Source organism: Salvia splendens, chromosome 18 (genome assembly GCF_004379255.2).
Source record: "Salvia splendens isolate huo1 chromosome 18, SspV2, whole genome shotgun sequence".
NCBI classification, from domain to species: Eukaryota; Viridiplantae; Streptophyta; class Magnoliopsida; order Lamiales; family Lamiaceae; genus Salvia; species Salvia splendens.
The window spans coordinates 1,694,881-1,712,321 of record NC_056049.1 but is presented as its reverse complement, the minus strand read 5'-3'; the positions used below and the strand labels follow the sequence as shown (position 1 = coordinate 1,712,321).

The 17,441-nt window shown below is 39.5% G+C and overlaps 1 protein-coding gene across 1 annotated transcript; it reads left to right on the top strand.

The window, feature by feature from the left end:
* The first annotated feature begins 779 nt into the window (after positions 1 to 779).
* LOC121776128 (berberine bridge enzyme-like 18) lies at positions 780 to 2,416 on the top strand. Its single transcript, XM_042173269.1, has one exon. It carries the CDS (start codon positions 781 to 783, stop codon positions 2,383 to 2,385), a length of 1,605 nt encoding a protein of 534 aa, XP_042029203.1. The 5' UTR covers position 780; the 3' UTR covers positions 2,386 to 2,416.
* Positions 2,417 to 17,441: the final 15,025 nt, after the last annotated feature.

Genomic DNA, 17,441 nt, shown 5'->3' with positions numbered 1-17,441 from the left:
AAATTTCATTGGGAGACTTGGTCAATTGATACAACATACAAGTAATGAAGATAAAATGTGTGACTATTAGAATAAAAACGAATTTGTATCATGATAAAACAAATTAAGTCGTCGAGGTTAAAATGAATTGATATCAAGGATAAATGCATAGTACTATTAATCAGCCTCCTCGTAGGCTTATTTGTTGAAAAAGTCAATGATTTTATCATGACTTTATGTTTTTTTAACTGTTTACTTTATTAGAAAAGTCAATAAAAAAGGATAAGGAAAAATTGAAACTTTTTATTTAATTTATTATTTTAATTTAAAATAATTTAAACATCCTCAGACAGAAATACGTACATACAGACCCCAGCCGCTTAAGAAAATATTTTATCATCAATTAAATTGCACTTCATGAATAAAGCATTTTATTATGAACTAATTTACATTTGGTCACCTCAATCGAAAGCATTCATAGATAAAAATGTGAAAATTCAAATTAGAAGAAAAATCATCAATAAACTCATATAGACACATTTACTTTCACACCTACTAATTCTAGGAAGGAGAAAGCTTGTATATATATTTAATTTCCAATTAATGTAAACAAGAATTTTCAACAAGCCTAAAAAATGAGAATATGTCATAAACAAGACTATTATTCTAAAGAAACCAAAAGCTCAATTTTCAGGAAATTAACTGATTTCAAAATTATCCTCATTCATACTTATAACCAACAATATAAATAGAGCACGATCTCAAACTTTCTAAAAACACAAACTCAACAATTCATCAATCATGAAATCTTCAACCATTTCTACCATTGCACTCATTTTTCTTGCAATCTCTTCATGTTCATCCGCGGCAGCTTCCGCCGTGGATGACCACGAAGACTTCCTCGAATGCCTATCCGAGCAATTCCGCAACTACTCCTCGATTTCGAGCAACCTCTACACCCCGGCCAACTCATCTTATTTTCCCACCCTCCGATTTTCCATCCAAAACATGAGATTCACGTCGGATTCCACTCCTAAACCCGACGTGATCGTAACCCCAGAACTCGAATCCCAGATCCCACCTATCATTTACTGTGCCAAAGAGAACGACATGCAGATCAGAACCCGAAGCGGTGGCCATGACTACGAGGGTCTATCTTACGTATCCCGGGTCCCGTTCGTCATCCTTGATTTGATCAATCTTAGTGAAGTCACGGTCGACGTTGAGAATAAAACCGCATGGGTCGAAGCAGGCGCAACCATCGGTTCTTTATACTACAGGATTGCAGAGAAAAGCCCGGTTCTAGGGTTTCCGGCAGGAGTATGCCCGACTGTCGGCGTTGGCGGCCATTTTAGCGGTGGCGGCTACGGCACACTCCTGAGAAAATACGGACTGGCCGCGGATCAGGTCATTGACGCGAGAATAATTGACGTCAACGGCAGAATCCTCGACAGGGAATCAATGGGCGAGGATCTGTTCTGGGCCATCAGAGGCGGCGGAGGCGCCAGTTTCGGCGTGATCACTGCCTGGAAGGTACAACTGGTGGATGTTCCAGAAACGGTCGCTGTTTTCACGGTTGACAGAACATTGGAACAGAACGCAACTCAACTAGTCCACAAATGGCAATACGTTGCGCCCCGTTTCGAACAAGATCTCTTCATCAGGATCCTTATGAGAAGAGCGAATTCGACCGGGAGAAACGTAACAGTTCGCGCTTCATTCAATTCGATTTTCCTTGGCTCGGCCGACAGACTGCTTCCGTTGATGCAGGAAAACTTCCCCGAGTTAGGGTTAGTGAGAGAAGACTGCATCGAGATGAGCTGGATCGAATCCATCCTATACTTCGCCGGATTCCCGGTCGAATCCCGGGAGATTCTCCTCAACCGAACCCAACCCAACGTAAGATACTTCAAAGCGAAATCGGATTACGTGGAGAGACCAATCCCCGAGCAAGGGCTTGAAGGGATATGGAGGCTCTTTTACGAGGTGGAGGCCGAGGAGGCCGAGGTGATCTTCAGCCCTTACGGAGGCCGAATGGACGAGATTTCTCCGTCAGCCATTCCGTTTCCTCATAGAGCTGGGAATCTTTACAAGATCCAGCATTTGGTTTACTGGGAAGAGAGTGAGAATGAGAATTCGGAAAGCTACATAAGTTGGATTAGGAGGCTTTACAGTTACATGGCTCCTTATGTCTCTAAGCTTCCGAGGGCGGCGTACATCAACTACAGAGATCTCGATATTGGAGTGAACAACGAGGAGGATGGGGAGACGAGCTATGCGCGAGCGAGCGTTTGGGGGATGAAGTATTTTAAGGGCAATTTCGAGCGGCTTGTTCGGGTGAAGACCGCGGTTGATCGGGAGAATTTCTTCAGGAATGAGCAGAGCATTCCGCCATTGCAGTATTGAAGAAGGAGATTAGGGCATGTGTTTGACTTTACTGGTGTATTTGATTAATTAGTAATTGTAATTGATTGGTTTAATTGATGTATCTTCTTGTAAAGTGGTGATATGTTTTCCTTCTTCATGTATTATAATAAAATTTAATGGTGTATTCAATTTGTAGATGAAAAATAGTCCATTTTTTATTTTGGTATATTAATACGATTCTATATCATAGGATATTACGTTTGTTTAGTTATCTTTTAATTTACAGTATCTTTTCCATAAATGTTTAGATAGTATTTATTTTTGTATTCACTAACTTAGGATTAGAATTATAAATAAAAAATTATTATTATTTTCTAAATCAATCAATAATAAGAACCATTTTATTTATCTTTGTCTTTTACGCAAGTTTCAACTTTCAAGATCTCCATAACAAACCCTAGTTTTGAAGATTCAGATTAGCGTAGTTTGACCGGGTCGTACAAGTGACAAAATAGTTCTATTTTGCTATTTTGGGATGTCCAAAAAAATAATCTCATTTTTGAAAATGGAAAGTTTCTCTTTGATACTTTACCACTTTTTCTCAATATCTCTCATACTTTACCCACTTTTTCTCTCTATCTCTCTTACTTTATCTGCTTTTTATCATTCCCTCTTACTTTATCAAGTTTCTCATTTAAACTCGTGTCGTCCACAAATGAGACTATTTTTTGTGGACAGATGGAGTAACATATACTCCATCTGTCCCATTATAAATAAATCTTTTTCCTTTTCTGATTGTCCAATTAAAATTTAAAAATGAAACGTTTCTTAAAATGAAAACATCATCTTTACTTTTTATCTCTTTTACTTTACTCTTTTTTCATTAACTCATTAAACAATATTACATAAAGTTATGTGTCAAAATTCAAATATTTTAAACAATATTACATAAAGTTACGTGTCAAAATTCAAATATTTCATATTTATTAGGATGAGTAATGTGTAATAGTATTACACTAATACTCCCTCTGACACTGAAATTTTGTCACATTTTTTCCATTTCCGTCCGTCCAACAAAATTTGTCACATTTCACTTTTTTATCATTTTTGGTAATGTATCCCACATTCCACTAACTTATTCTCACTCACATTTTATTGTAAAACTAATACTTTAAGAGTATGACCCACATCTTACTAACTATTCCAACTTTATTTCTATTACATTTCTTAAAACCCGTGTTAGGTCAAACTGTGACAAAATTTAAAGAACGAAGGGAGTTATATAATGAAGTCATGAGGAATCTTTAAATAACTTATTCCTATGGGAATCTTGACTGGTTGAGTGGTTGTTGTAGTTCATTATTACATTATATACGGTTCTCCTTTTCAATTTACATTTAATTATTTTATCATTTTTCTTGTCCTTTTCTAATATTTTTCTTTTCCTTTTTCCCTTTTCTTTAGTCCTTTTCCCTTTTTTAATTTTTGTTGGAAATTATCACAAGAAATTTACACACTTGAAAGTTCTTTGTTATATGATTATATCTAATGGGGTAGAATTTAGGAGTTTGTATATGTTGGAAAAATCATCAAAATTTATTCATATGCAGTTTGGCACACTAAAAGAATGGAACAAAATTAAGATTAAAGTTAAAAATAAAACTTAATATGTAAGCACCAATTTTTTAAAAGCAAATGAACTGAGCCAATTTTGAATTTTAGTCTAAAATTGAAACACTGATTATTAATCTAGAAAAAAAATTAAAATTTTACTAAAGAAATATTACCAAAGTTTTATTACATAATTAATAGATCGACATAAAGATCTTACTTTCTCGGTCTACGAAATAATATTTCAATTATAATTTAAAGTTTCACCTATTTTTTTTTAAAATTTAGGTGAGTATGCCTCATAATCATCTATTCATCTAAATCATTACAATGTGAATAGGGGATGGAGTACTATTTAACCAAGCATACATTTTCGCCAATTGCCAACAATAAATGTCTTCTCCTCTTACTCTCACTCTCACATTCGTCTTCTTAGTTTTCACAAACCTCTTACTCTCCGAAGCTTCTTCATCTAACAACCAAACCTACCACAATTTCCTCGAATGCCTAACCGATCAATTCCAATGCTCAAACTCATCTACTAACACAATCTTCACCCCTCAAAATGCAACCTACGCCTCTCTCATATTCACACATCGCACAAGAATAACACTAAAATCAACCATTGTCTTCACTCGAACAAGGCGATCGAAATTATACAAAAAATACTTCTTACGCCAAATGCTCGCTCGTTTATAGCTCGTCTTCCCATTAGGGTTATTGATGTAGTTTACGCCGATGATGCCGAAAACGTCGAATTTGTCGGAATGGCTTGAAATTCGCACGGAAACTTGAAATTCGCACGGTGACTTGAAACTAGAACTTTGCACGGTGCAAATTTCAAGCCTCTTACTCTCCGAAGCTTCTTCCTCAAACAATCAAACCTATCACAATTTTCTCGAATGCCTATATATTGTTTCCTATCTTTTTCTTTTCCCAACGTGCCCAATAAGCCACGACTACTTCTGTTTTACCCAAAGTCATTTTCTATGAAATAGGTATAGTTTTAATGCATATGCCGAAAAAGGTAATATTATGACAATAATTTCAATTCTCTTCATGAAAAAAGTAAAACAATAACTGATTTAAAGATTGAAGTTAAATGTAGTGATTCTTTCACTGTTACCAATTGTAATAAAATCCAATTCCCATAAACACACCTATTTTCCTAAATAAATCCAATGTCCAACTTTTAAAACTTTATAAGCTAAAATATTATTAAAGGCGCAAGCATATACTCCGTGGTGACGTGCCCGATAAGCCACGACTACTTCTGTTTCATTATATTATCTATTTACTTGTTTTGAATGTAAACATAGAATTTAAACTTTAAAGAGTAATTGCTAAACCCTAAATATATCTAACTTTCGGTTATATATTATTGATACACATGGTTTTCACCTTGTTTTTTAATCGAACATTATTTTGATTTGAACTTAGACCTTTATAACGCTGATTTGAAAGGTCTTCATGTTATTTCCGAATCAAATGTTGGTTCCGGACGCAGCAAACTGCTTCCATGATAATTGTCTGATTGCGTCGAGACACTTTAGAATCTTAGTATAACAGAGAAATGTCAATGGCGCGCACAACTATCATCCCTTTTATTTATAGGAGCCGGGGAGCCGGGATTCGGAAAATTTATCATTATCTTTTGGATATTATAATATCTCTATTAAATTGCTAGTACTATTAAATAAAAATGTAACTCAATAGTAGTACTATCATTTATTTTCTTCTTTCTACAAAATTAGTATGTTTACATATGGCAAAATGATTAGTTTGTTAGTCAATGTCGATCTTAGTTGAAAATGATACGATTAATATGAAATTAAGAATAATAAGTGACTAGTGAGTCAATGACAGCTGAGAAATGGTCGCATTTGTTATTTTGAGAGGATATTTAGTTTTATGGTAAATAAATTGAAAATGTGAACTACAAGAATAATGGATAGTTTCAAAAAGGAATGAGACACATTCTTATGGGATAAAAGAAAAAGGCAAATTGAGCACACTTTTATAAGCTGATTTTATTTAGCTAATTATTCCTGATCAAGGCCTTACCCGTTGTATTGGACACAAAATTTGTATGCAATTTGTGATATCTAGATTGCTTTTAACATGCATTCTAGGAGGCTTAAACTTTCAACTGAGTTAGGGAAAAAAATGTCGTATGCAAATTTATTTTGATAACTAAATTGTTTGTAGGAGTAGTATTTATTCGAACCGGCCTAGTATTGGTTAGAGAACAACCATTTTAATAATTGTGTGGCAGTTTATCATTAACATTGATAGAGAGATATTTTCATTATAATTTCGATTCTCTTGATGGAAAACAAAAGTAAAACAACATACACTTTATTTAAAGATTAAAGTTAAATGTAACGATTCTTTCATTTTTTTACCAATTGCATGAAAATCTATTTCCCATTAACACACCTTCTTTCCAAAATCAATCCAATTTTCAACTTTTAAAAATTGATAAAGATATGAAAATTAGAGGAAGCATATATATTGTTTCCTATCTTTTTCCAACGTGCCCAATAAGCCACGACTACTTCTGTTTTACCCAATGTCATTTTCTACTATGAAATAGGTATAGTTTTAATGCATATGGGAAAAATTTGAGATCTACTATAAATTATAGGTATAGATTTGGTGAAATCAATTTGCCTGATTTTATGTATAAACTATGATGCAAATTGTCCTATTTATATATGCATATTGATACACATATCTTGATCCATCGAATTCTTTTCTGTTAATACATGATTGTATTATATAATAAGAAATTTAATTTGCATAAATCAGATAAATTTTTGGCAATTATTATTAAGTGTGGGTGGCATCTTGGGTAGAGATGCCCACCGGTTCCGGTCGGAACCGTGTCAATTTTTTCGAACCGGAACCGTCGCATTTGGAATCGCGGTCCGGTTCCGGTTCAAGATTTTTCAAATTGGAACCGTCACCGAATCGCCGGTTCCGGACGGTTCGGAACCCCGGATAACCGGCGGTTTCACAGTTCCGGCGAGAAAACCGAGGCGGCAGCGGGGGCAGCTTTTTCAGTCGGTTTTTTCGGCCAAAACCGGCGGTTTTTGGACCGGAAACCGGCGGTTAACCGCGAAACCGGCGGTTTTCGGTTCCGGTGCGGAACCCGAGGCAGACGGTTTGTTGACCGAACCGGCGGTTTTAGCGATGAAACCGGCGGTTCCGACGGTTTTCCGTCAAAACCGCCGGTTTTCCGAAATTCGAATTTTTTTTAATTTTGATTTTGAATTCAAATTCATCCATTTTCCCCCATTTCATGATTTTTTATTTACGTTCCGACAACACTTGTAAATTATATTATGTTGTATGTTGTATACTTGTATATGTATTGTAAATTGTAATGTATCGTTGTCCGTTACAACTCAAATTCAATAAAATTGATATCATTTTCACCTTATTCGTCTTATTTCAATTTAAATTATCCGTCGTCTTGTTCCAATTTATTGTATAAGTCCAAATTTCAAATTACATAGAGAAAAAAATCAAACCGTGAAACCACCGGTTTTGAACCAGAACCGTGTAAACCGTCCGAAAACCGGCGATTCCGAACCGGAATCGGAACCGCCGGTTTTCGAACCGGAACCGGAACCGTGAAATAGCCTCACGGTCCGGTTCCAGTTCCGAATTCCTATAAACTGGAACCGGAGGTTTTGGAACCGTAGGCAACACTAATCTTGGGTACGTTGACAACATTAAATTCGAGATAGATGCAATATTCTTTTCTTTTACTAAAGGATTGTATTGGATAATAAGAAATTTAATTTGCATACATCTGATAAACTTTTGGCAATTTTGATTAAATGTGGCTCGCATCTTGGATATGTTGACAAAACTAAATTTAAGATAGATGCTATTGCCTAATGGTATCATGTTTTTAAAATTATGTTTAAGATTTACTTCAATGCCCATCTTTTCTATCAGTGTCTTAACTCTTAACAATAATAGCTCTTTATACCCTCTATAAAACTCACCAATATCTAGTTAAGCATGCTTTAATATTTGTGTTATGGAATAGGCAGTTATGTTTGATTTCGTAGTAAAGTGGAATGACAGCTATGTTTGATCTCCATGTCTAATGAGTGCCAATTCAGTATTAATTTATTGGATTGATGAAATTAGTGGGCAGTTTAATATATACATATATTTTGAATTGGGCAGTGATTTAGAGACATAATGTTCCCTTATGGCATTTTGACATAGATATATTTTTTATTATGACTACTTTACCCAATATCATGTTAAATGGATACAAATCTAATTAAGGAATATTAAATCAAATTAAATATCTTTATCTAAATGCATATTTATTGATTTGATTAGAGATAAACTACAATCATGCTCGAAACTTTTTATATGTTTACACATCATTTTTTTCATGTTAATTTTATACTATTTTATTTATTTAAAAATCATGAATTTAGATTATAAATTAGTTACTATAGTAGTAATTAACAAAATACATACTAAATTATTATTTAATAATAAAATAATTTGATAGCTTCATCTATTATTATTTTTTCAAATAAATTTTTATATAATCAGTTGATAATTTAATTATGAGTTATTTTCTTTTTTATGTTATACTTTCATAGCCGGTTTTATTATTTTTTTTGTTAAATTTCTTATTCAAATTTGAATTGTATGATTAAATAATAGTAGTAGTTATTATGATGAATCATTTATTTGCGTTATCTTTTGTATTTTTGTATTAATTTTCTTAACTTTTATCACATGTAATATTTGTTTTCGACTCTATAAAATTATGCTTAGAAAGTTAACTTTATAACGTTTCAAAAATAAAAAAAATATTGTATTTTTTAATACGAAAATAATTGGATGAATCAACTTTTCTCATTTTAGATTATTTAATATATCGTACATCAACTAATTATATTAAGAATTACGAAAATGAAGAATCATAAGCTCCATTAATAATATTTTTTTAGTTAGTAATTTTAAACTAAAATTTATAAAACTAATTTGTAAAGAAATCCAATATTTTTTATTTGGTAGTAAAATTGTACTACTCTATATTTTAAAATTTTCTTTAAATAAATGCAATAAAAGGGGAATAGATAAAAAAATATTATCCAGTCATATTTTAAAATCGTATATATGATTCACGTGTTTATTAAATGCATGCATAATATATGCATAATCTACATTTATATCCTTAAATAGGTTATAGGTGTAATAAATAAACAAATTAATATAGGGGTAGTAAAGTAAACACATAAAATAAAATTTTAATTAAAAATACCACATAATATATAATTACCATTTTAACCTCATTATGTCTTAGACATTATGTCTCCAAAACATTATTCTTTTGAATTTCCTACATTCCAAAAAAATATTGAACAAGATTATTAATGTAATGGAAATAATGTTATTAATCCCTTAATGAGATTAATAATGCTGCTTGAATAATTTTTCAAATTTTTGCCGTTTCTTGATTTTCAATTATTAAATAAATTTCCATTCTTATCAGCTACTTATTCCGTCTCACAAGTGTATGCATTTTTGATTGATTACAAGTTTAATACACAATTGGTAAAGTAAGATAGAGATAGAAAAAAAAGTAATTAAAGTATTGTTAGTGGATAATGAGTCTCACCTCATTACAGAAAATAGAATTTTTAAACTTGAATTGGCAACCAATTGTGGAACGACTAAAAGGAAATAGTGCATAGTACTTTTGTTTATTTCTTGATCTATAAAAACTGCGTAATGAAATATTATAAAGTTTTAACAACAAATTTGTAAAACATAAAATTAGCATTCAAAAGTACTACATTTATCAAAACATGATCAAGATATTAAATTTCAACAATCATAGTCACAATTGCACATTTTTCCGACATCAATATGAGAACAATAGGGGCGGGGATTGGCTTTTGGGTGAGCTTTGTTGCATTTGTATTTGCAACAGTTGTCGCCGCAGCTTCCATCCTCACAACAAAATACATCTTCACACAGCCCAAAATTATCTGTGCATGATCTTCCAAACGCCTCTTCCACACCTAGAAAGAAAAACACAAACAAAAAATATAAATATTACAAATCTCCGATTGTTAATCCTTGAATCAAGAGTGGTATCATGCTATGTTGGGCGTAATTATGTCAATTCAGCTCGAAACTGACTAACCAACCCAAAGAGACCAAGAAGAAAAGGATTTGGAGGCGATTTTGTCTCGCGTTTACCTAAAAATATCACATGGTTTAGGTAATTACCATTAGTACAATTTGTTTTGTTTTTCAGAATAAAATGTCATGCAAAATATCTTGTTGATACGTTCCCTTATTGACATAGCACTTATGTATTTTTCAACCACCATAGCAATATTCCGATCGATAGATTTTTTTTTGCTGAACATTTTATTCCAAAAAATGAAATGATATATAAATTCTAAACTACGAGACATTTCATTCCAAAAAAAATGAAACAATGGGTAGTAAATGATAATTTAACAATGAGACACTTTTGGGTAAGCGCCAGAACGATGAGACAAAATCACTGAATACGTTGAAAACATAAGGGCATTTGCAATTTACCTAAGGCAGTGATACGGGTGCCCCCCACGACTTGACGGAGCCGGAGGACATTGCGGGAGTGGAGGATGAACCGGAGGAACTACCTGGCCCGGAGCTGAACTGCGAGACGGTGGAGCGCGGGAGACCGTCGCCGAGAGAGAAGAGGGATAAGAGGAAGTCGGCCCGACGAGCCAAGCCGCCGGTAAGATTCGGAGATTACGTTCCCAAGTAGGGAGCAAGGAGAGGACGCGTAGAATAGGACTTTTTCTTTTCTTTTGTTTTAAGTTTAATGCACGGTTTTATTTATTATTTTTGAACTAATGGGTCGAGCAATTTATAAGCTCCGTTCCGGGTTTTCTTTGTTGGTTCTTTCCCGGGCCGTAAGTCGAACCAACCCTAGGGTCCGTAGATTATAAATAGGCGCTGAAATTAATAAAACGGGGGAGAAATTTCGCCTACTTCTACTTTCTTTATTTTCGTTCTTCGTCAAACCCTAGTTGTCGACGGGATTTCGCCTCCCGGGACTCCTAATCTTTATCTCGGCGTCACGTTAGGGAGATTATCCTTAACAAATTGGTGCTTTCACTGAACTCATGGAGGTTGTTTCGTCTGACGCCGTTCGTACCGAGGGGTTGCCGGTGAACCGGTTTTTCGCTCCGCCGATCAGCGCAGCCTTGCCGTCAGGGTCGGCCGTTAGGGGCCCGGATCCGGTTGCCACGATGTTTGAGCACGTACTGGCATCGTTAGCGCGTTTTGAATCACGAATGGATGAGTTTGATCGCCGGTTGGTACCTCCGCGGACGGAACCAGAGCGGAGCTTCGGCCTTCCGTCTCATTGGTTTACTGACTCTATGCCGCGCTCAGTCCCGATTTCAATACCGACTCAATCGGTGATTACAACTGTTCCCTCGACGGCGGCATATCGCTCCGGGGAGCAGCCGCGGGCGCCGCCAGGGATGAGTGGCGGTTTCCTCCCAATCAATCCCCTGCCTACCCAATTCACGATGCCGAGCCCGATGGGGGTGTTGGGGGCCGGATCACAGGCGGGGTCAGACCTGTTATCATCGTGGGAACCACTAGGGACCCGCCAGGGGTTAGCTTTACCATCACAGCGACAGCCTACCTCGTGGGATAACCCGGCGTGGCATAATCTCGGGGGCCACCGCGCATGGGATGAACCGCGGGACGTGAAGATGAAACCCCCGCGTTTCGATGGATCGGATGCAGTGAACTGGATTGCCAGAGTAAAGTATTATTTCGATCATCTGTTGATGCCTGAGGCGTATCGTTTGCACTATGTCGTCATGCTTTTCGACAAACAGGCAGCGGAGTGGGTCTTTAACTATCGGGCGAGCAACCCGGTCGTTCTCTGGGGTGATTTTTTGGAGGATGTACGGCGACGTTTCGATCCACAGTGTTTCGAGGATTACCTGGGTCTGATTGCGAAGCTGGTTCAGACGGGGTCACTATCCGAGTATAATGCAACGTTCGAATCAATGCGGAATCGAATACCTAACGTCCCTGAATCTGCATTCTTACCTATCTATATAGCGGGCCTGCAGCAGCCAGTGCGAAGCCAGGTCAAACACCAACATCCGAGATCTGTAGCGGCAGCAATGGCCCTTGCGATAGAGTTTGACAGTGAGAAACCCGTTCCTCAATCCGGGTCCCAGCGCCGCCCTTGGCCGCCACGGGATCAGAAAGGGTCGACGGCGTCGGGTCCGCCTCATCAGCAGCAGTCACAGCCAGCGACGAGGCCGGTTTATGCTAGGGGCCCTGAGTATTCGAAGCTCCCAGTTATCCACTTGACTACAGCTCAGCGGGCGGATCGCACCCGCCTCGGCGTCTGTGTTTATTGTGAGGAGAAGTGGATGCCGTCTCACGCTTGTAAACGGCCTTTCTTGGCATATATGGGTGCTGATGTGGACGACGAGGTAGAGGAGCCTGAGGAGTCTGAGGAACAGCAAGAACCACCAGAGGTGATAACGGCGGATCTTTCGCACATCTATGCGTTAGACGGGAGACAGCGACCAGAAGCTCTCGAACTGCGAGGGACGATAGGGGCTGATCCGGTGGTCATTCTAGTGGATACAGGCAGCTCGCATGACTTCCTACATCCCCGAGTGGCGCAGAAGCTCGCGCTCCCGCTAACGGCAGTCAAACCATTCCGTGTATATGTGGGAAATGGCGCATCGTTGGTATGCTTGCACGCGAGCATGCAAACCCGGGTGGTGATTCAATCGCACGTGTTTCTGGTTGATTTGCATATCCTTCCGATTCATGGGCCGGATGTGATTCTTGGATTGGCATGGTTAAAATCTATGCGACGTGTCACTAATGACTTTGTGGAGGGGACTCTGGAGTTTGTACGGAATGGCGTACCTATTTGCTTGAAGGTGTCCCCACCACTGGCGCACGAGGTTTCGCTCAAGACGGTCGCTACACTCTTATCGCTCAGAGGGGCGGCCGACGTGTTCGAGCTGGTGGGGCCCCCCGACCCGGAGGAGCAGGCGGCGACCGGCGCCGACCCCTAATTTCCGGCAGACTTGGACCCCATGATTCTATCGGTTTTGAGGTCCCATGAGGCCGTGTTTCACACCCCGTCGGGCATGCCACCGGCCCGATCTTTCGACCACCGCATTCACTTACTTCCGAACTCAAAACCGGTGAATGTACGACCATACCGCTACCCGTACTTCCAGAAGAATGAGGTCGAACGTCAGGTGAAGGAAATGCTGACTTCCGGCGTCATCCGGCCTAGCCAGAGCCCGTTTTCATCTCCGGTCCTGCTGATCCGGAAGAAAGATGGAACGTTTCGGTTCTGCATTGACTATAGAGCCCTGAACACTGCTACGGTCCCTGATCACTTTCCTATACCGACCTCAGATGAATTGTTTGACGAGCTGGGGTCTGCTCGGTTTTTCATAAAGTTGGATCTCCGTTCAGGGTACCACCAGATACGGATGCACACGGACGACGTATTCAAGACAGCCTTTCGAACCCACGACGGCCATTTTGAGTTCCTAGTCATGCCGTTTGGGCTAACAAATGCACCTTCCACGTTTCAAGCGGCTATGAATGCCATCTTCAGACCATTGCTGCGCACTTTTGTTATCGTTTTCTTTGACGATATCTTAATCTATAGCCCGACGTTGGAATCTCACGTGCGGCACCTGCATGAGGTACTTACCATTCTGAAGTCTAATCAGTTTTTTGTTAAACTGACGAAATGTGTTTTCTGCAGCACTACAGTTGATTACTTGGAGCACTTAATCACGGCAGGACAATTGTTGGCCGACCCCGATAAAATCAAAGCCATGGTCGCGTGGCCAGTGCCGACCTCTATTAAGCAGCTGCGTGGTTTTCTGGGCCTTACAGGGTATTATCGATGATTTGTCGCCCATTATGCGACGCTGGCGGGCCCACTAACAGAGTTACTGAAAAAGGACGCTTTTGCATGGTCCCCAGCAGCGGAAGAAAGTTTTCTCGCCCTTAAGGCGGCGATGACATCAGCCCCGGTATTACGATTACCAGATTTTTCGAAGGTCTTTAGCATTGAGACGGACGCTTCGGATTTCGGGGTGGGCGCGGTCCTCTTGCAGGAGGGACATCCTGTGGCCTACTTTAGTAAGAAATTGGGCCCTCGGCGGCGGGTGTCGTCGACATATCATAAGGAGCTCTACGCCATCGTCGAGGCGGTCCAGAAGTGGCGCCAGTACTTACTGAGGCGCGAATTTGTGATCCGCAGTGATCAGAAGAGTCTCAAGGAGTTATTGCAGCAGATTATCCAAACTCCGGATCAGCAATTCTATGCCCGAAAATTGATGGGCTATAAGTTTCGAATTGAATACAAGACGGGGGCCTCCAACAGGGTCGCAGACGCACTATCACGTCGCGATATGGAACCGGGCGAGGGTGAAACGGAGCGCGTGCAGGCGCAGGCGGCGCTGCTAACCTTGGCGGCTCATCCGATTCCAGATATCTTGGAGCACTTGCGGAGGGAGGTTGAGTCCTTGGTTGATTTGAGGAAGTTGAGGGCGGATATTGAGAAGGGCGAGGCGGCAGGCCATCTTTCGTTTGTTGATGGGCTAATCTATCATAATCGCCGTGTGGGCGCGGGATCAGCTGCGAAGTTGCCTTTGATCGCGGAGCATCATTCCACTCCGCAGGCTGGACACCCGGGTGTTGACCGGACCTTTCGTCGCCTTGCTACCCAGTTTTATTGGCAGGGAATGCGGAAAGAAGTGCAGGCGTTTGTGGAGGCTTGTGTGGAGTGCCAAATGACTAAGTATTCGACACAGAAGCCGGCAGGATTGCTACAGCCGTTGCCTGTACCCTCACAGGTTTGGGAGGACGTGTCTATGGACTTCGTGACATGCCTACCCCAATCTCGGGGATTCACTACAATTATGGTGGTGGTGGATAGATTGACCAAGTATGCACACTTCGCGCCGTTACCGCCGCACTTCAATGCTCTACGTGTGGCGAATCTTTTCATTGAAACGGTGGTGAAGCATCACGGGTTTCCAAAGACCTTGGTGTCGGACAGGGATTCAGTGTTCCTAAATGATGTATGGGAGGATATGCTGCGTTTAAGTGGTACTAAGCTGCATTTTACAACGGCCTATTACCCTCAATCGGATGGGCAGACGGAGGTCCGGAATCGTGGTCTAGAGCAGTACTTACGGGCGTTCGTCGCGGACAAGCCCAACAAATGGGTTAATTTCTTGCCTTGGGCAGAATTATCTTTGAATTGTTTTTTCCACGAGGGGTTAGGAACGTCCCCGGTCAAAGCCCTGTATGGGCGAGAACCGCCTCCGCTGGTGGCAACGGAACCGTCGCGGTCCACTCCGACCGAGGTGGCGTCCTTGATCAGACAAAGGGGCGAGTTGATAGTCACATTGCGTGCGAATCTCGAACGAGCACAGCAGCGTATGAGGGCGACGGCTAACAAGCACCGACGGCATGTGGAGTTCGAGGTCGGGGCCGAGGTCCTTTTGAAGCTCCAGCAGTACCGGCAATATTCGGTTGCCAAGACGTTGTCTTCCAAATTGGCGAGGAGGTATTTCGGTCCCTTTGAGGTCTTGGAGCGGATTGGTCAGGTTGCATACCGCCTGCGTTTGCCGGAGGGCAGCCGCGTGCACAACGTATTTCACGTTAGCCTCCTTCGGCCGTTTGTGCATGGTGGGTCGTCGGCTGTCGTGAGTTTGCCAGCTTTATTCGCTCGCGGTCGGCCAGTGTCCAGACCTCTGAAATGGGTGGGCGAACGCACGGTGTGGCGTAATGGAGCAGCGATGGAGGAGGCATTGATTCATTGGGATGATGATGGGGGAGACAATCCGACTTGGGAGCCCAAGGAGGTAGTTAGCAGGCGCTTCCCAGGCCTCATCCTTGAGGACAAGGATGCTTTTATCGGGGGGGGAGTTGATACGGGTGCCCCCCACGACTTGACGGAGCCGGAGGACATTGCGGGAGTGGAGGATGAACCGGAGGAACTACCTGGCCCGGAGCTGAACTGCGAGATGGTGGAGCGCGGGAGACCGTCGCCGAGAGAGAAGAGGGATAAGAGGAAGTCGGCCCGACGAGCCAAGCCGCCGGTAAGATTCGGAGATTACGTTCCCAAGTAGGGAGCAAGGAGAGGATGCGTAGAATAGGACTTTTTCTTTTCTTTTGTTTTAAGTTTAATGCACGGTTTTATTTATTATTTTTGAACTAATGGGTCGAGCAATTTATAAGCTCCGTTCCGGGTTTTCTTTGTTGGTTCTTTCCCGGGCCGTAAGTCGAACCAACCCTAGGGTCCGTAGATTATAAATAGGCGCTGAAATTAATAAATAGGGGGAGAAATTTCGCCTACTTTTACTTTCTTTATTTTCGTTCTTCGTCAAACCCTAGTTGTCGACGGGATTTCGCCTCCCGGGACTCCTAATCTTTATCTCGGCGTCACGTTAGGGAGATTATCCTTAACAGGCAGCAATGAAGAGAAAAACAATACATAAGGTTCGAGTTGGTGAAACCATTTTGCCCGATTTTATGTTTAAACTATGTATGCAAATGGCCCTATTTATAAATGCATAATGATACACATATCATGATCCATCAAATTCTTTTCTTTTAATACAGGATTGTATTAGATAATAAGAAATTTAATATGCATAAATCTAATAAACTTTTGGCAATTTTTATTAAATGTGGCTGGCATCTTGGGTGTGTTGACAAATCTAAATTTGAGACGGTTGCCAAATTCTTTTAATACAGGATTGTATTGGACAATAAGAAATTTAATTTGCATAAATCTGATAAACTTTTGGCAATTTACTGTGGTGCATTTTTTTTGGTTTGAAAAACGATTGGAGAAATTGTCTAAAATCAAAATATTCATGTTGTTGTATGAGTGAGAATATTATTATTCCGAAAAAGTAGGTTTTTCATGCAGCCTTGCAAGATTTAATGTTCTCTAAAGATTTCGAATGTGCTTATTATTTGAATAAAAATTCGTTTGTATAATTCTAAATTTGGATTCTCTGATTGATAATATTTTGTACACCAATTATATTTCACTTGCATGGTCAATAAAATCTTTAACATTGTTAGTGATATTATTTATTTAATTTTTATGTTATGCCACTATTTAAATTGTAATCTACAAATATTAATAGTATAATTTTATAAACTTAATATAACTTATATGTGATTTATAAACACTTAATAATTTTATCTTTTATAATTTCATTTATTTAATTAAACATTTTTTATTTTGTGCGAAAATAATTCAAAGACCGTACGACGCACAGGGTTGATATTAAAATTAACTAGAATAGCATTTTGGAAGATTTTGGTGAGAACGGGTCAGTTTTTACTGTAAAATTTATTTTTGACGAAAGATCTATGTAGTATTCGATTTT